This window comes from Nycticebus coucang, chromosome X, assembly GCF_027406575.1.
Source record: "Nycticebus coucang isolate mNycCou1 chromosome X, mNycCou1.pri, whole genome shotgun sequence".
NCBI classification, from domain to species: Eukaryota; Metazoa; Chordata; class Mammalia; order Primates; family Lorisidae; genus Nycticebus; species Nycticebus coucang.
Window position 1 is genome coordinate 71,414,344 of NC_069804.1, and position 17,201 is coordinate 71,431,544.

Below are 17,201 nucleotides of genomic sequence, written 5' to 3' on the forward strand. Positions count from 1 at the left end.
GATTATTTTGAGTTCTCTATAGATCCTAGTTCTCAAGCTTTTGTCTGATTGAAAATATGCAAATATCCTTTCCCATTGTGTAGGTTGTCTCTTTGCTTTGGTTATTGTCTCCTTCTCTGTACAGAAGCTTTTCAGTTTAATGAAGTCCCATTTGTTTATTTTTGTTGTTGTTGCAATTGCCATGTCAGTCTTCTTCATGAAGTCTTTCCCCAGGCCAATATCTTCCAGTGTTTGCTTTCTTTGAGGATTTTTATTGTTTCATGCCTTAAATTTAAGTCCTTTATCCATCTTGAATCAATTTTTGTGAGTGGGGAAAGGTGTGGGTCCAGTTTCAGTCTTTTAGATGTAGACATCCAGTTCTCCCAACACCATTTATTGAATAGGGAGTCTTTCCCCCAAGGTATGTTCTTGTTTGGTTTATCAAAGATTAGGTGGTTGTAAAATGTTAGTTTCGTTTCTTGGTTTTCAATTCGATTCCAAGTGTCTATGTCTCTGTTTTTGTGCCAGTACCATGCTGTCTTGAGCACTAGGGCTTTGTAGTACAGACTAAAATCTGGTATGCTGATGCCCCCAGCTTTATTTTTGTTACAGAGAACTGCCTTAGCTATACGGGTTTTTTTCTGGTTCCATACAAAACGCAGAATCATTTTTTTCCAAATCTTGAAAGTACGATGTTGGTATTTTGATAGGAATGGCATTGAATAGGTAGATTGCTTTGGGAAGTATAGACATTTTAACAATGTTGATTATTCCCGTCCATGAGCATGGTATGTTCTTCCATTTGTTAATATCCTCTGCTATTTCCTTTCTGAGGAGTTCATAGTTTTCTTTATAGAGGTCCTTCACCTCCTTCGTTAGGTATATTCCTAGGTATTTCATTTTCTTTGAGACTATGGTGAAGGGAGTTGTGTCCTTAATTAGCTTCTCATCTTGACTGTTATTGGTGTACACAAAGGCTACTGACTTGTGGACATTGATTTTATATCCTGAAACATTACTGTATTTTTTGATGACTTCTAGGAGTCTTGTGGTTGAGTCTTTGGGGTTCTCTAAGTATAAGATCATGTCATCAGCAAAGAGGGAGAGTTTGACCTCCTCTGCTCCCATTTGGTTTCCCTTTATTTCCTTGTCTTGCCTAATTGTATTGGCTAGAACTTCCAGCACTACATTGAATAGTAAAGGTGACAGAGGACAACCTTGTCTGGTTCCAGTTCTAAGAGGAAAAGCTTTCAGTTTTACTCCATTCAGTAAAATATTGGCTGTGGGTTTGTCATAGATAGCTTGAATCAGTTTTAGAAATGTGCCACCTATGCCTATACTCTTCAGAGTTCTAATTAGAAAAGGATGCTGGATTTTATCAAATGCTTTTTCTACATCTATTGAGAGGATCATGTGATCTTTATTTTTGCCTCTGTTAATATGTTGGATAACGTTTATAGACTTGCGTATGTTAAACCAGCCTTGCATCCCTGGGATGAAGCCTACTTGATCATGATGAATGACTTTTTTGATGATAAGCTGTAATCTTTTGGCTAGGATTTTGTTGAGAATTTTTGCGTTTATGTTCATGAGTGAGATTGGTCTGAAATTCTCCTTTTTGTTTGGGTCTTTTCCTGGTTTTGGTATCAGGGTGATGTTTGCTTCATAGAATGTGTTGGGGAAGATTCCTTCTTCCTCAATTTTTTGGAATAATTTCTGCAGTAAAGGAATAAGCTCTTCCTTGAAGGTTTGAGAGAATTCTGGAGTGAAGCCATCTGGACCAGGGCATTTTTTGGTTGGAAGATTTTTTATTGTTTCTTTGATCTCAGTGCTTGAAATTGGTCTGTTCAGGAGCTCTATTTCTTCCTGGCTGAGTCTAGGGAGAGGGTGTGATTCCAAATATTGATCCATTTCTTTCACATTGTCAAATTTCTGGGCATAGAGTTTCTGGTAGTATTCAGGGATGATGTCTTGTATCTCTGTGGGATCAGTTGTTATTTCCCCTTTATCATTTCTGATTGAGGTTACTAGAGATTTTACTTTTCTATTCCTCGTTAGTCTGGCTAATGGTTTATCTATTTTATTTATTTTTTCAAAAAACCAACTCCTTGTTTCATTAATTTTCTGAATGATTCTTTTGTTTTCAATTTCATTGATCTCTGATTTGATTTTGGATATTTCTTTTCTTCTACTGAGTTTAGGCTTAGATTGTTCTTCTTTTTCCAATTCCATAAGATCTCTTGTGAGATGGTTGATGTGTTCTCTTTCTGTTTTTCGAATGTAGGCACCTAAAGCGATGAATTTTCCTCTCAAAACTGCTTTTGCAGTATCCCACAGGTTTTGGTAGCTTGTGTCTTCATTGTTGTTATGCTCAAGGAAGTTAATGATTTCCTGTTTTATTTCTTCCTTCACCCATCTGTTATTCAACAGAAGATTGTTTAGTTTCCATGCCTTTGGGTGGGGTCGAGCAGTTTTGTTAGAGTTGAGTTCCACCTTTAGTACCTTATGGTCTGAGAAGATACAAGGTAAAATTTCAATTCTTTTGATTCTGTTGATAATTGTTTTGTGTCCCAGGATATGATCAATTTTGGAGAATGTTCCATGTGGTGATGAGAAGAATGTATATTCTTTATCTTTCGATGGAGTGTTCTATATGTGTCTATCAAGCACAGTTGTTCTAGGGTCTCATTTAAGTCTCTTATATCCTTGTTTAATTTCTGTTTAGAGGATCTGTCCAGCTCTGTAAGAGGAGTGTTAAGGTCCCCTGTTATTATGGTATTATCAGATATCATATTGCTCAGACTGAGTAAGGTCTGTTTCAAGAATCTGGGAGCATTTAAATTGGGTGCATAGATATTTAGAATTGAAACGTCTTCTTGTTGTATTTTTCCCTTGACCAATATAAAGTGACCATCTTTGTCTTTTTTGACTTTAGTTGCTTTAAATCCACATGTATCTGAAAATAAGATCGCAACTCCTCTTTTCTTCTGAATTCCATTTGCCTGAAAAATTGTCTTCCAACCCTTGACTCGGAGCTTTAATTTGTCTTTTGAAGCCAGGTGTGTTTCTTGCAGACAGCAAATGGATGGCTTGTGTTTTTTAATCCTGTCAATCAATCTATGTCTTTTCAGTGGGAAATTCAAGCCATTAACATTTATTGAGATAATTGATAAGTGTGGTAGTATTCTATTCGTCTTATTTTGTGAGCGTCCATTGCTTAGTTTTATCTTTTGCATCAGTGTGGAGGTTTGGTTCTGTCCTTTAATTTCTGAGTTCTTACTTTGCTGCTGATCCATTGTGGTGGTCAGTGTGCAGAACAGGTTGAAGTATTTCCTGTAGAGCTGGTCTTGTTGTGGTGAATTTCCTCACTGTTTGTATATCCATAAATGATTTGATTTCTCCGTCAATTTTGAAGCTTAGCTTAGCTGGGTACAGAATTCTGGGCTGGAAATTGTTCTGTTTAAGTAGATTAAAGGTAGATGACCATTGTCTTCTTGCTTGGAAAGTTTCATTAGAGAATCTGCAGTCACTCTGATGGATTTGCCCCTGTAGGTCAACTGGCGCTTACTCCTGGCAGCTTGCAGAATCTTTTCTTTTGTCTTGACTTTGGACAGGTTCATCACAATGTGTCTTGGAGAAGCTCGGTTAGAGTTGAGGCGACCTGGGGTCCGATAGCCCTCTGAAAGCAGTGTGTCAGAATCTTTGGTGATATTTGGGAAATTTTCTTTTATAATATTCTCTAGTATGGCTTCCATTCCTCTGGAGCGTTCTTCTTCCCCTTCTGGATTCCTATAACTCGTATGTTGGAACGCTTCATAAAGTCCCATAATTGTGACAGTGAACGTTGTGCTTTCTCTTCTTTTCTGCCTCTTTTACTATCTGAGTTATCTCAAAAACTTTGTCTTCTACCTCTGAAATTCTTTCTTCTGCATGGTCTCACCTGTTGCTGATACTTTCCATTGCATCTTTAAGTTCCCCGATTGACTGTTTCATTTCCTTCAGCTCTGCTATATCCTTTTTATATTCTTCATATGGTTCATCTCTGATTTGATTCTGTTTTTGGATTTCCTTTTGGTTATTTTCCACTTTATTAGCATTTTCCTTCATTGTTTCCATCATTTCTTTCATTGTTTTCATCATGTGTATTCTAAATTCCCTTTCTGTCATTCCTAACATTTCTGTATAGGTGGAATCCTCTACAGTAGCTACCTCATGGTCCCTTGGCGGGGTTGTTCTGGACTGGTTCTTCATGTTGCCTGGAGTTTTCTGCTGATTCTTCCTCATGGGTGATTTCTTTTATCTGTTTCCTTGCCCTAATTTTCCTTTCACTTCCTCTTGCTCTTTAAGTTCTCGTGCCTGTCGAAGTTGCGGGAGGGTTTAGACGGATTGAACACACGCGACCACTTGCCGGTTTTCCACTGTTTAGTCCTCCTCTTGGGGTCCAGAAGTCTCTCGCTGACTCCTTGTACCCTCTGAGGGGTGATGATAGGCAGATCCCAGCAGCCAGAGATGTCTGGAGTCCTATATCCCCAGACTCACGGTGCCCAGATGCAAGGATGCTGTTACTCGGCTGCCATCTTGCTCCGCCTCTCTATCCCACGTGATTCTAATAAGCTAGTTTGCAGACCAAGTTGTGATCTTCTGGATATGATCTCAGGGAGTTTGGAGGTACTGGTGGGTCATGTTGAGGAGTAGAAACTCATGAATGTTGGTGAGACATAACTGTAGAAAATGGTGAGGGAGATCTCGGAATGAATAAGGCAGATTAGGAAGCCTTTGAAAAGCATAAGATAGCTCCTATTGTTTTCTGCCTCTCTGTAGGGTTCTGCTTCTTTTATTTTAAATCAAATCATAGCTGTGTACATTAATGCAATCATGTGGTACAATGTGCTGATTTTATATACCATTTGAAATATTTTCATCAAACTGGTTAACATAGCCTTCACCACATTTTCTTACTTATGGTGTTCAGACATTTATACTCTACAATTAGTAAATTTAACATGTACCCTTAGAAAATGCACTGTAGGTGTGGTCTCACCAATTACCTTCCCTCCACCCATCCTCCCCCTTCCTCTTCCCTCCCCTCCCTTCTTGAGGGTAAATCCTCCATCTCTCCTAAGAGAGAAAACAGTTAAAATAATGCAGGAATATGTGTGTATCTAACTGTTGTGTATGGTTCATATTGTCTAGCAAACTAGAAATCTAAGCAAATTTTTAGAGTTTGCCTCCTTTATGCTAGAAGGACACTTTAGAGGTCTTCTTGGGTCGCTCCTAGCTGAAGTCAGACAGATTTTTGTTTTAAATAATTCCTAATAGGTTAGATGTTTGTAATAATATGACTAAAAGGGAAGGGATTAGTAATCATCATATTCTACTTACAATGTATCAAGTACTGTCATGCCTATTATTTTAGCTTACATCTCCCAATAACCCTGTAGTTGTATTGATATTATTAGACCCATTTTATTGATTAGGAGACTGAGTTTTATAAAGAGCAGAGGGCCCCTCTTTCTATTATTTCATGCTTTGTTCTTTAAAGAGCTAAGATTATTATATATAGGACAAAGGTTCTAATTTTGTAGGTTCCCCAGATACCAGGTTTAGCTGTCAACTCACCAGCAAGGTAGACAGGAAGTCAACCTTAGCCTAACCCTGTGGTTGAAAACATCTTTTTGGACTAGATTTGGAAGCCTCCCCTTGCTCCTGCATAGTTGACTGATCCTGGCTTTAGCAACTTTAACACCCAATGTTACAGGACAGGGCAGAACCCCCATGAACAATGTGTGGAACCTAACCTAGGGTTTGGATGAGCTCCAGTGTACTTTCAGAGATGTGATGCTGGAGGTTGCTGGTGTGTGTTCCTGAGCAGAGGTTGTGGAGCCTTCTTTTGGTGCCCTGGGCAGAACTGGCATCTTCAGGTAGCCAAAATGGTCTGTTTCCAGGCTACAAACACTTCCTGTGAAACTTGCTGGCAGGAAGCTGGGTCAAGCAGGAAACTGACATAAGAGAGTGAAGCCTAGCTGGGTGTGGCCCCAGAGAGGAGCTTTTCCCATTTTGAGACTTACTTTTTATAAACGATGGGCTTGCTCCCCTTTTATTTCAGTAAATTTAATGTTTTATGAGAATTAAATAAGTCTGTTGCTCTTGGCTTCCTGGATATAAACCTAGTCCTCAAATTCTCTGCCTCTTTCTCTGCTCTTTGCATCCTCCTTGATCCCCAGCTTGAGTCTTGGCTGTGACTGTGAGTGGGGGCTTTCCCAAGCAGTTGCAATCCAAATTTTTGCAAAGGAAGCTGTCCTGGAAAAAGGGTCTCTGAATTTCCTTCCATGTTGTTATAAAAGATTTAGTCTTACTAGAGTGGGTGTTGATGAATGCCTCAGAAGCTAAAAGCTAGGACTACCCTCTGGTGAAACTAGACTTCCAAGCAGTGCCAGCTTGGAGTTTTTCATGAAAGGAAGTTGATCCAGTCTCCTTCATATTGTCTCTCCAGATCAACAGTAGTGTCTGTGAATTGTCCACTATTTTCTAAGTGCCAGGGTGACACTATGGTTTATTAAATGGATTAAATAGGCTAATGTATCAAGAGCCAGGTTTTTTTCTTTTTGAGACAGAGTGTCACTTTGTTGCATCATAGCTTACAGAAACCTCAAACTCTTGGGCTGAAGTGATTATCTTGCTTCAGCCTCCCAAGTAGCTGGGACTATAGGCGTGCACAACCATGCCTGTCTAGTTTTTTCTTTTTTTTTTAATTCTTACTAGAGACAGAGTCTTGCTCTTGCTCAGGCTGGTCTTGAACTCCTGACCTCAAGCAATAGACCCCCCCTCTGCCTCCCTAAGTACTAGGATTACAGGCATGAGCCACTGCACCCTGACCTTGAGCCAGGTTTTTAATCCCTACTCCTGTACTGCCTAACAGCTTTGTGGCCCCAAATAAGTGCCTCCCCTTCTCTGGACCTTACTTCTCCTAGTTATCTGTATATCTATATCTATTTCTCAAGTATCTATCTATCTGTCTGTATCAGCAGTTCTCAACCTGTGGGTCGCGACCCCTTTGTAACAATGAAAATACATCCTGTATATCAGATATTTACATTATGATTCCTAACAGTAGCAAAATTATAGTTATGAAGTAGCAATGAAACTAATTTTGTGGTTGAGGGTCACCACAACATGAAGAACTGTATTAAAGGGTCGTAGCATTAGGAGGCATTAGGAAGGTTGAGAACCACTGATCTATATAGTTAGGTTTGAATCAAATGATCTCTGAGGTCCCTTGTAAATCTGACAGTTTGGGATTCTGGACTAGACTATTATGTTGGAGAAGAGCAATGAAAAATTCAGAAGGGAGAAAGCCAGATGAGATTCTAGGATGAGAGAATTGAAATCAGGAGGAAGCGGTCATGCTAAGAAGCTGATCAGACAGCTTATGTGCCTAGAAAGGAGAGATATAGTGGGGATGGGGAGTGTTTGCTCTTGGGGTATTGTTTGATTGAGTTGATTTTCAAAGGAAGACTTGGAGTTTGGTGCAGACACTAAGGAGCTAGTTAGGTTGAACAAAAGGCTCTATAATTAAGGCTGGATTAATGAAGCTGAAGCTTGCTTGGGTGACATCACTGTTTCTATTTCTTTTTTTTTCTGCTTTGGTATCTGCCCTGAGCTTTCATCACACAGTGACAAGGTGGTTATATTCCTATTGCTAGGACGGACTAGTGCCCACCTTGTTTCTAATATGCCCTTGTCTTCAAATTGAAATGCTTTTTGGAGAACTTTTGGATGGCAGGGCTTGGCCAAAGCAAATGAAAGGGGAGTCTGGTCTCCCATGACCTCTAGAGCAGTTGGAGCAGTTGAAGATGCACCCATGACCTATTAAGGTGTGGCTGAGAGTGGGATTGGGTGTAGTTCTCCTTTCTAGAAACTACTGGGAAAAGGCACAGGTATAGGAAAGGTAAACTCCAGGCAGGTGTTACTGGCTGTGTTGAGGGTCTGGAACTGGGCAGGAAGAGGTCAGAGCAGATAACTAAGCATACAAGGTACTGTTTCCACGTCAGTAGGGAAGAAGCTAAATTGCTGGAAAGTGAATGAGTCAGTGGAGGAGGAGGAGAAAGAGAAGAAGGAGGAGAAGGAGGATGGCTCCCAGCCTAGAGAGTCAAAGCAACCCTTGTTTTTCCCCTTATGGAAAACAGCAGCTTGAGGCAGTACTATTGTCCTAAAAGACAAGATAGATAGAACAGGACCTGTCATGCCCTAGCCTCCGTCCTGGCAGCAGGAAATGGTGGGTGCTAGAGCCTAAATATCAAGGATCAGTCTATGGACTGATGAAAGTGGCCTTGGTGATACTGGGGTGACTTATTCTTTGGCCAGGAAAGAAAATGCTTCTCTAGGGTTACCCACTGTAGGGGTAATCCTTCCTCTGGCTTTCCTCCCCTACTTACACTTGCCTCCTTCTCCACATCAGTGGCTCCACTAAAAGCTCAAAAGAAGTGGGCCCTCTGGGAGATTGAGGAGGTGTCAGGTAGAGGTGAGATCATTAAGCTCAGACCCAACTAGGCTGACTCACCAGCTCTGCCCCAGTGAGGAAAAGGGACCTTCCCAAGTAGTGCTTCCCAGATGTGCCCAGGCTTCCTACGCCAGAGCATTTGGGCCTTGGTCAAAATTGTTGCCAAGGCAGTGTCTGAGGACAGCAGCAAAATAATCATGACCAGAGAAAGGTGGGTGGAGTTGTGGAAGGAGCTCAGGAAATTTTGAAAAGATCCACCTCCATCACTTGTTGGCTGAGTAAATGTGGCCTCAGTGATGTTAAGTGAGATGGTGGATGATGGGGCTGGCACACTGTTGGCATTCGGTAAATGTTAATTTCCATCTTTCTATCACCTTACTCTATGTACTTCAGTTTTCTTATCTCTGAGGTGAGGCTGGTAACCTTCATCTCCACCCATTTGGAAGTCCATGCTTCAGGCAAGTTACTTGTGATTATTTGATTCTCCATCTGTTTTTCCTTCTTTCCTTCCAAACTTCTATCCAGGAAAGAGACATCTTATTATAATTCAGTGACACAAGGTAGGTGAGGGGAAACCATTGCCAAACCACTTTGCTGTGGCCAGGCTACTTACCACCGTGAGCCAGGTGTTCGTGGCTCTAGGGAAAGAGACGGTCCCTTTTTTGAAGCTAGCAAGCCCAGACACCAAAGTACTCCAGCTATTGGTGCCAAGGCAGAGGTAACATCTGGCTTGGTTATTTCTGTGTCTCAGTCTAGCCAATTGGTGATATGGGCGAGATCACATTTTGTTGAAGGCTTTGGACACTGGGCCACTGAGATGGGTTTGTTTATCCTCAGTGAAGGGGTTAGTGTGGGGAAGGTTCTGTGTTTAATTGTTCAATAAATAATAGTAGATTTGCTGTTCTTGGGCAAGGTATAGAAGGGCTAGTGTGTGTGAGAGAATGACACTCCCCCATCCCCAAAACCTCTGGAGACTTTGCTGTTTGTTAAACCCTTTACATTCTCTAAAGACACCCTCTTTGACCTCAGGCTGTGCCTAGATCATCAGGGCCCTGTTTAGTCAGCAATTTATCTGTATAAACAGTTCTCTGCTGGGGACTACATCTTGAAATGTTATCCCACATATGTCAGCTCCTCTACTTTTGCCAAGCAGAAGGGCTGCCTAGAAACTTTCTGCTGACTTTGTATGCTTCATGTTCAGGTTCTTCCCTCCCAAATTAGATTACTCTCTTAACCTCAGTGAGAGAGCAGAAGCCAGGCCTAAAAGGCAGGCGGTGAGTATACCTTAAGGATGAGCATCCAGTGGACCCTGTGTGCCTGTGGGTCTGGGCCTGTAGCCCATCTTGCACTCTTGGGTCCCTGATTAATCTAAGAGAGAACAAAGGGACCTTCTTTTATCAGGATTCCTACCTTGTCTGACACCTTCAGCCCCCAGTTGTTATTACTGTTTACCCCTGCCCTCTGACCTCTAACACACATGAAGAAAACAGGAGAGCACAAATCCATGCCCTGTCCTCATAACTCACATTTTATTCTTCTTTTTAAATTTTTATTTTTTTAATCGACCCATGATAATCATACATATTTATGGAGAATATAACAATGTTTTAAGGATCGAATCAGGGTAATTAGTATATCTTTCATCTCAAACAGTTATCATTTTTTTTGTTTGTTTTGGGAACATTCACTGTCCTTTCCTCTAGCTATTTGTAAATATAGAATATTAGTATTAACTATAGTTAACCTATAGTGTTATAGAACTCTAGAATTTATTCCTCCTATCTAGATATAATGTTGTATTCTTTAGCAAATTTCTCCCTATACCCTTCTTTCCCCTACTCTTTCCAGCCTTTCATAACCTTTGTTGTACTCTTCACTTCTATGAGGTCAACTTTTTAAGCCTCTACATATGAGTGAAAACATAAGGTGTTTAACTTTGTGTTTTTGGCATATTTCACTTAATATAGTATCCTCCAGTCTCGTCTATGTTGCTGTAAATGACAGGATTTTATCCTTTATTATTACTGAATAGTATTCCATTGTATATACTTAACTTCATTTTCTTTATTCATTCACATGTTGTTGGCCATTTGGATTGATTCTGTATCTTGGCTATGGTGAATAGAGCTGCAATATGCATGGGGATGCAGATACCTCCTCAATATACTGATTTCTTTTTCTTTGGATAAGTAAATACCAAAGAGTGAGATTGCTAGATCATATGGTAATTGTATTTGTAGTTTTTGAAGGAGCCTGTACTAGTTTATATTCCCACCAATAAGCCACATTTTCTTCTGAGTTAAGTGGAGACAAGGATGGAAGTTCTTCTGTGTTTGTGTGTTTTTTTCTAATTTTATTTTAAAATCTAAGATTGTCCTCCCAAGAAGTTCAGGAAATCCCAGTCTGCTATTCTTGGAGAAGTAGCCACATTGAAATGGTAGAAACTCTGAGCACATATTTAGGAAAAAGAGGTTCCAACTGGATTTCAGCTATACACCTTTAGATTTTAGGCCCTTGTTCTGGGGTGTTGCTCTAGATAGATGGGAAGAAACATGACCAACCCTAACCTCTATGATATACTTATCTCTAACCAAAAATTGACCCTTCTTTAATAACTGATTTCTTTAAAAAAACATTTCTTTAGGGCAGCGCCTGTGGCTCGGTGAGTAGGGCGCCGGCCCCATATGCTGAGGGTGGCGGGTTCAAACCCAGCCCCGGCCAAACTGCAACAAAAAAATAGCCGGGCCGTGTGGCGGGCGCCTGTAGTCCCAGCTGCTCGGGAGGCTGAGGCAAGAGAATTGCGTAAGCCCAAGAGTTAGAGGTTGCTGTGAGCCGTGTGACGCCACAGCACTCTACTGAGGGTGGTACAGTGAGACTCTGTCTCTACAAAAAAAAAAAAAAAACAACAACATTTCTTTAACAAATATTTCAGTACCTGCTATGGGCCAATCACTGACCTCCACCCTTGGTCAGTACCCTGAAGATGCTGTATTCATATAACCTGCAATTGACATGATCTGTGAGATACACTGGCTTGCTTTTTTTTGAAAATTTTTCCCAGTATTATGAATTAATGGGAACTCTTAGGCCATGGAATATTTCCCTAGAGTTCCTCTTTCCTTAGTTTCCTTCCTGGATGCTTTCTTCAAAAAATCCCAGTTCTGATTCTGCCCCACTCTTCTTAGAACTTCCAGGCTTGCTGGCTATGGCCAGGAGGATTAAGGCTCAGCTTTCTAGTTACCATTAAAGGCCTTCTACCTACTTTCCAAGCCTCTCTGTCCATTCTTTACTGTGAAGGCTTCATTCACTCCGGAGCAGGCCTATGTATTGCTTCTAAAGGGACCATCTGCATCCATGCTTCTCACAGGGCCATCACATGCATTAGTTTCTCTACCTGGGACATTTGGGTATTCTTCCCTATATCCTTGCAGTCTCCTTTTGCCAAAATCCAGGTTGTCCTTAAAGATTAGTGCAATTACCACTTTGAACTGTGGTTCCTAATTTCCACAAAGGTTTTCCTCTGTTCTTCTGTTATGGCACTTTTCAGAGTCTTCCTGGTTAATTAGACTTTTCCTGTTATTCAGTAAGTGAGTTGAGATCACGGACTAATCCTGTAGCTCTGCTTTAACAGTAGATCCTTAAACATCATGTTTCATTAATATTAGGTGAATTAAAATAAATTTATAGGAGGTTTATTAACTTGGAGTCCTCACCCCTCCATGGAGTCCATGAATAGAATTTGAAATGGGAAGGATATATAAACTTTGATGGAGGAAAATTACATATTTGTTTTCACTAACCTGTCACTTGTAATTTAGTTTTCTTTCACTTATGAATGTAGCCTAAAAAAGGCAGTGGTAATAGCAGTACCTGTGACTTTGTTACCAACTCCTAGGCTGTATAATGTTTCCCTGTTGTCCCACCCCTTTCCTTGGTTTCCTTAACTAATAAAATTTTATGAATATAATATATTTTTATGTCATGATTTAGTTATTGTAGATTTCTCAAAATATCATTTATTCTCAATACAAATTTGAAATAAGAATAGTAATATTAATAAGACCTAGTGCTAGGTAATTACTTAAATGATAATAAATAAGTGCATATTATTAAGCTTTGGTAATTATTTCAATATAATTTATATTCTTATATCTACTATATTTTGTTCACTTATAAATATTCTAAGAAGGAGTCCATAGGCTTCACTAGATAGGCAAGAAAGGTCCATGAAATAAAAAGGCCAATATGCAAAATGTCTCCATCTCTGTATGTATATATACTGTGCTATATCTAACTCTTATATCCCTTTGTTTGGTACCTGTTCATTTGGCCAACATCTTATGTGAGTACCCATTGAGCCATGGGTACTGGTGAGGTAATTCTAAGTAAGACATAAATCTTGAGGTGAGAATGAATTCCAGTGTACTAGAAAACCAACGATACCCTTTCCACTCCCTCTTGTCTCCTTAGTCATTGATGTTTTGAGGTTACTCCTAACTCAGCTCAAGGGTGATTTGAGGCTGGACATATGATGATGCCTCCCAAATTTTAGCGTACTGGGTCTCTTTTTCATTATTTTATGAGGGACCATTCTATAGGGGTCACTGGACTGGAAGGAAGTCTAGGTAACACCAAGTCTCAGTGTCTAACTTTGCCTTTCTCCCATAGAGGTACTGGCCTTACTTGTTTTTGCCTTCATGGTTTTTCCTGTTCCATTGTCAATCCTGAAATAGATTTCCTCTTTAGCTACCTAGTGAGATTTATTTACAAAGTTGTTCCTTGAGCCTGGTCCTCATCATAATTGTTTAACTGGAAAAATGGCTGTCTGGCCCTCTCTTCCCTAATGCTTGAACCCTGTGCTCAGGAAAGTCCCAGAAGTTCAAAGACAGATAAGACTTAATGTTTTACCTATTCCATACCAAATCCATGGGGATTTGCATCTTTGGCAATTCAATTTCAAGTCTTTTCTCTCAATATAAGTAGTATGTGATCATCCTAGGGTTTTTTAGGTTAAAAAAGGGAAAAAGCCCTCATAGGATCACCACCCCAAAACCAAGCTTCATACTTGGACATGATTCAAATCATTTCTATATGTATGCTTTTTACAAAGTTGAGCTCATGCACTGTATGAATTCTTGTTGTTTATAATTCCTCACTAAAACTAAAATATCTTCCCTGAACATGAAATAAGTCTTTACAGAGATTTTATATGACCATGTGACAAGACATCTTGTGACTATGTTATATAGACTATCTACTTAAGCAAAATGTCTACCAATTTAAAAAATTATTTTTATTTTAATGAGAGACATTGGTACTTTTTAAGAGAAATTTAACATATTGGTTTAAATCATAAGGTTTAGATTTAGACTTGTATCCATTTAATACCATTGTGACTTTAGGCAAGTATCTATTTCTTTATTCCCAATGTGGATATAACATTCTTTACTTCACAGGGTGATTCTTGGTATTAAATGGAGTGGTGCATATGAAGTGCCCAGTGAGTAGCAAGTCTTGACACATGAAAGCTACTGACTTTTTTTATTAGAACTATTACCACTACTACCAAATTTTCAGCCAAAGGAATAAATTTTGATTATGAAATTTCAGTTATCATTGACTTGGGTTAGAAAATCTATTTGTAAAGGTGGTTGGTACTTTTTCTAGTACCTATGAGTATGAAATCAGGTATGTGGCTGCCTGTTATTTTATTTTGTGCTTGTCCCTGTCCTTTTGTTCCTCTGTTGACTTGTCTTTTATCGCACCTCTGTGCTACCCACACCTACCTCTGTTGAGGCCCTCTTCTTCTCTGGTGCCTAGGGAGGACAATGAGACATAAATACAAGAAGCGTTAACAATGCAAGATGGTATATGGAATCACAGACAGCAGCAATGAAGTGGTCTTTGGAAATTACCTATGTTAATTGGTGCCTCCACCCCATTCCTGCCTTTGCACAGATGAGGGAAACTAAGGCCCAGGAAAGAGATAAGATTTATCTAAGGTTATTGATTGATCTGGTTGAAGTTCTAGGCTTAGAACCCAGTGTTTTTTTACTCTGCTCTTAACTTTCTTCTTTAGTTATTTACCATTACTGTAGATAATCCAATCTGTATAGTAAATAGCTGGGGAAGACTTCCTGAAAGAAGTATTGTCAAGTATTTTCTTCCTCTTGGTAGTAGCTGATTTTCATTCTTGTTTGCCCCTTGGTAGGCATTGCTCTGTGGCTCTGATTTTTGTCTTCAGTAAGTTGGTTGCGAATAAGGGCTGTGTTATTGCTTGTTTGGGTCAATATTACACTTTTCTTCCAACAAATATCTTAGTTTCTCAGGTTTCTATCATTCTAGTTTTCTCCTCTGTGGTTGATTAGAGACACTTGCTCTAGGCCCTAGGAACATAGAATCAAACAATTAACCTACTGCCTTTAATTTCATTTTAGATCAGTGTGCGCGTGACCACCATGGATGCAGAGCTGGAGTTTGCCATACAGCCCAACACCACTGGCAAACAGCTGTTTGATCAGGTAAGGGAGAGAACTGTTGCTCCTTGGTCTCCTCCCCTTGTCCCAGTAGCTTCTACCATAATGATAACAGTCCATGCCTTCTACCTCTTGTCAGACAATCTCTTTTGCCTCCTTACTTCAAGATAGGTCAAAGCAAAGACTGATTGTGGCTTTAAAAATGTTGAAGGAAGATGAGGCCCAATAGAGAGAATGAACACTACTATGGGTATGATCAAGATGGTGGTGTAGAGTTCTTTCTACCTTAGTTTGAGGGGGACTGGGTTCCAATCTGTGACCTACCCTTGATCCCCTGGAGAGAAAAGGTGTACAGACACAAAAGACTAAACAGAACACGGTTAATTGCCCGAGTGGAAGTCTTTTTTACTACTCTTCCTAAGGCTTCTAACTGTGCAATTCAGTCTCTCTCAGTTCTTTTAGGTGTCCCTGGTAAATTGTGGAGGATTGGTGGAGGCCTGTTATACATTATCTCATAAGGGGAGTACCCTGACCTTTTAGAAGGGGCACATTTAATATTGAACAAGACCAGTGGCAAGGCCTGTACCAAATTAAACTTTGCTTCCTGGCAGAGTTTACCAATTTCTACTTTTATGTTTCTGTTCATGCACTCTACTCTGCTTGAGCTTTGAGGCCTATATACCAAATGTAATTTCCAGGTGATATTCAAGGCTTTGGCTGGTCATTTGCACTATGTCTGTTATGAAGGCCAGTCTTTTATCAGAATCAATCCGAAGTGGCAATCTAAACTATGGGATGGTTTCTCTGAGCAACATGAGCCCTCTTTATCCTGGTGGGAAAGGCTTCCACCTATCCTGAGTATGTGCAGACTAGAACTAGTAAGTACCGATTTCCTCCATATTTGGATAACTAAGTATAGTTCATGTGCACATCTTCAAAAGAGGCTTCCTTCCCTATAGGACTGAATTTTAGGCATCAGGGATGATCTCTGTTTAGCATTGTGTTGGTTGCATATCACACAATGCTGGCTGACTTTCTTGGCAAGGGTGGCCAACAGGGGAAGGTATCTTCCCAGAAGCTTCTTAATTTTCTTTTTTCTTCTGTCCTCAGTGCATGGCCTCATGCATACAACCTCTATAACCAAACTCTGATTGTTACACAGTAAGCTTTGATATTCAGTGAGGCATGAGTTGGTCAATCAATCGTGCCCTTTGGTGTTCATAATAGTGACCACTCTTGAGTTTTCCCCCAAAGTCAACTTTGCAGCCTCTTGTACCAGAATGACAGTGGCTGCAAGTGTTTCTAGGCACAGAGGCCATTCTTTCGAGACCCCTTTAAGTAGCTTAGAGAGGTAAGCAATTGGTCTTGGCCAGGATTCTGCATTCAGGGTTAGCATTCCCTCAGCTGTTCTATTTCTACTCTGATACCTAGAGTTCAAAAGGCTTGGCCAGGTCAGGGAAGTGTAGCACCAGGACTACCCACAGTTTATCCTTTAGCATCTTGAAGGCTGTTGATTGGTTGGATTTCTACTCAATTGGCTCTTTTTCTTCCCACTTGGTGGCTTCATACAATGATTTGGCCAGTCTGTATGTTTCACACAGTCTTTCATAGAAATCCCCAAGACTTTCATCTGGCTTCTGCGTGACCTCAGCCACCTTGCATATGTTTATGGCTTTCTGGCTTTCCTGCCCTGACAGGGATGAGGTCAAGGTAGGGTTCGGGTAAGAAAGTGGAACTATTTAGCAGTCACCTACAAATATCTACTAGTTCTGTATTTTGAAGCTAAGGTTCACACAATGAGAGCATTAGTGTTCTTATTTAAAGTATTAGCACATTTCTTAATAAATACCTAGTTTTAAGAGTCCCTACAGAACTGATCCAAAGTTCTGGGTGATTTGAGTGAATATTCCTGAAGATCAGTAGGGTGTGGGGCTACTTATGAGGCCATGTTGCAGCCTCATCACTTACTGGGAAATTTTTATTCAGGTTCCAATATTTCCTGAGGTACCTACATAGACAGAGCAGGTAGCATTTAATACTTGACAAATTTTTCCAGTGTAGCCAACAGGGGACCTTTGTTGAGTGTTAAGGCTTTAGAGCAAATATAACTACTGTATATATTTCTACATTCTTTATTTATTTATTTATTTATTTTTATTAAATCATAACTGTATACATTGATATGATCATGGGGCATCATACACTCGCTTCATAAACCATTTGACACATTTTTATCACAGTGGTTA

General features: G+C 40.0%; 1 protein-coding gene across 1 annotated transcript in view; it reads left to right on the top strand.

Annotated features, from left to right (window-relative positions):
* Positions 1-17,201, top strand: part of MSN (moesin) — an 84,163-nt gene that overhangs the window by 33,040 nt on the left and 33,922 nt on the right. The window contains exon 2 of the mRNA XM_053579693.1: positions 14,917-15,000. Coding sequence (XP_053435668.1) covers positions 14,917-15,000 — 84 coding nt within the window. The remainder of the gene's footprint in view (positions 1-14,916; positions 15,001-17,201) is intronic.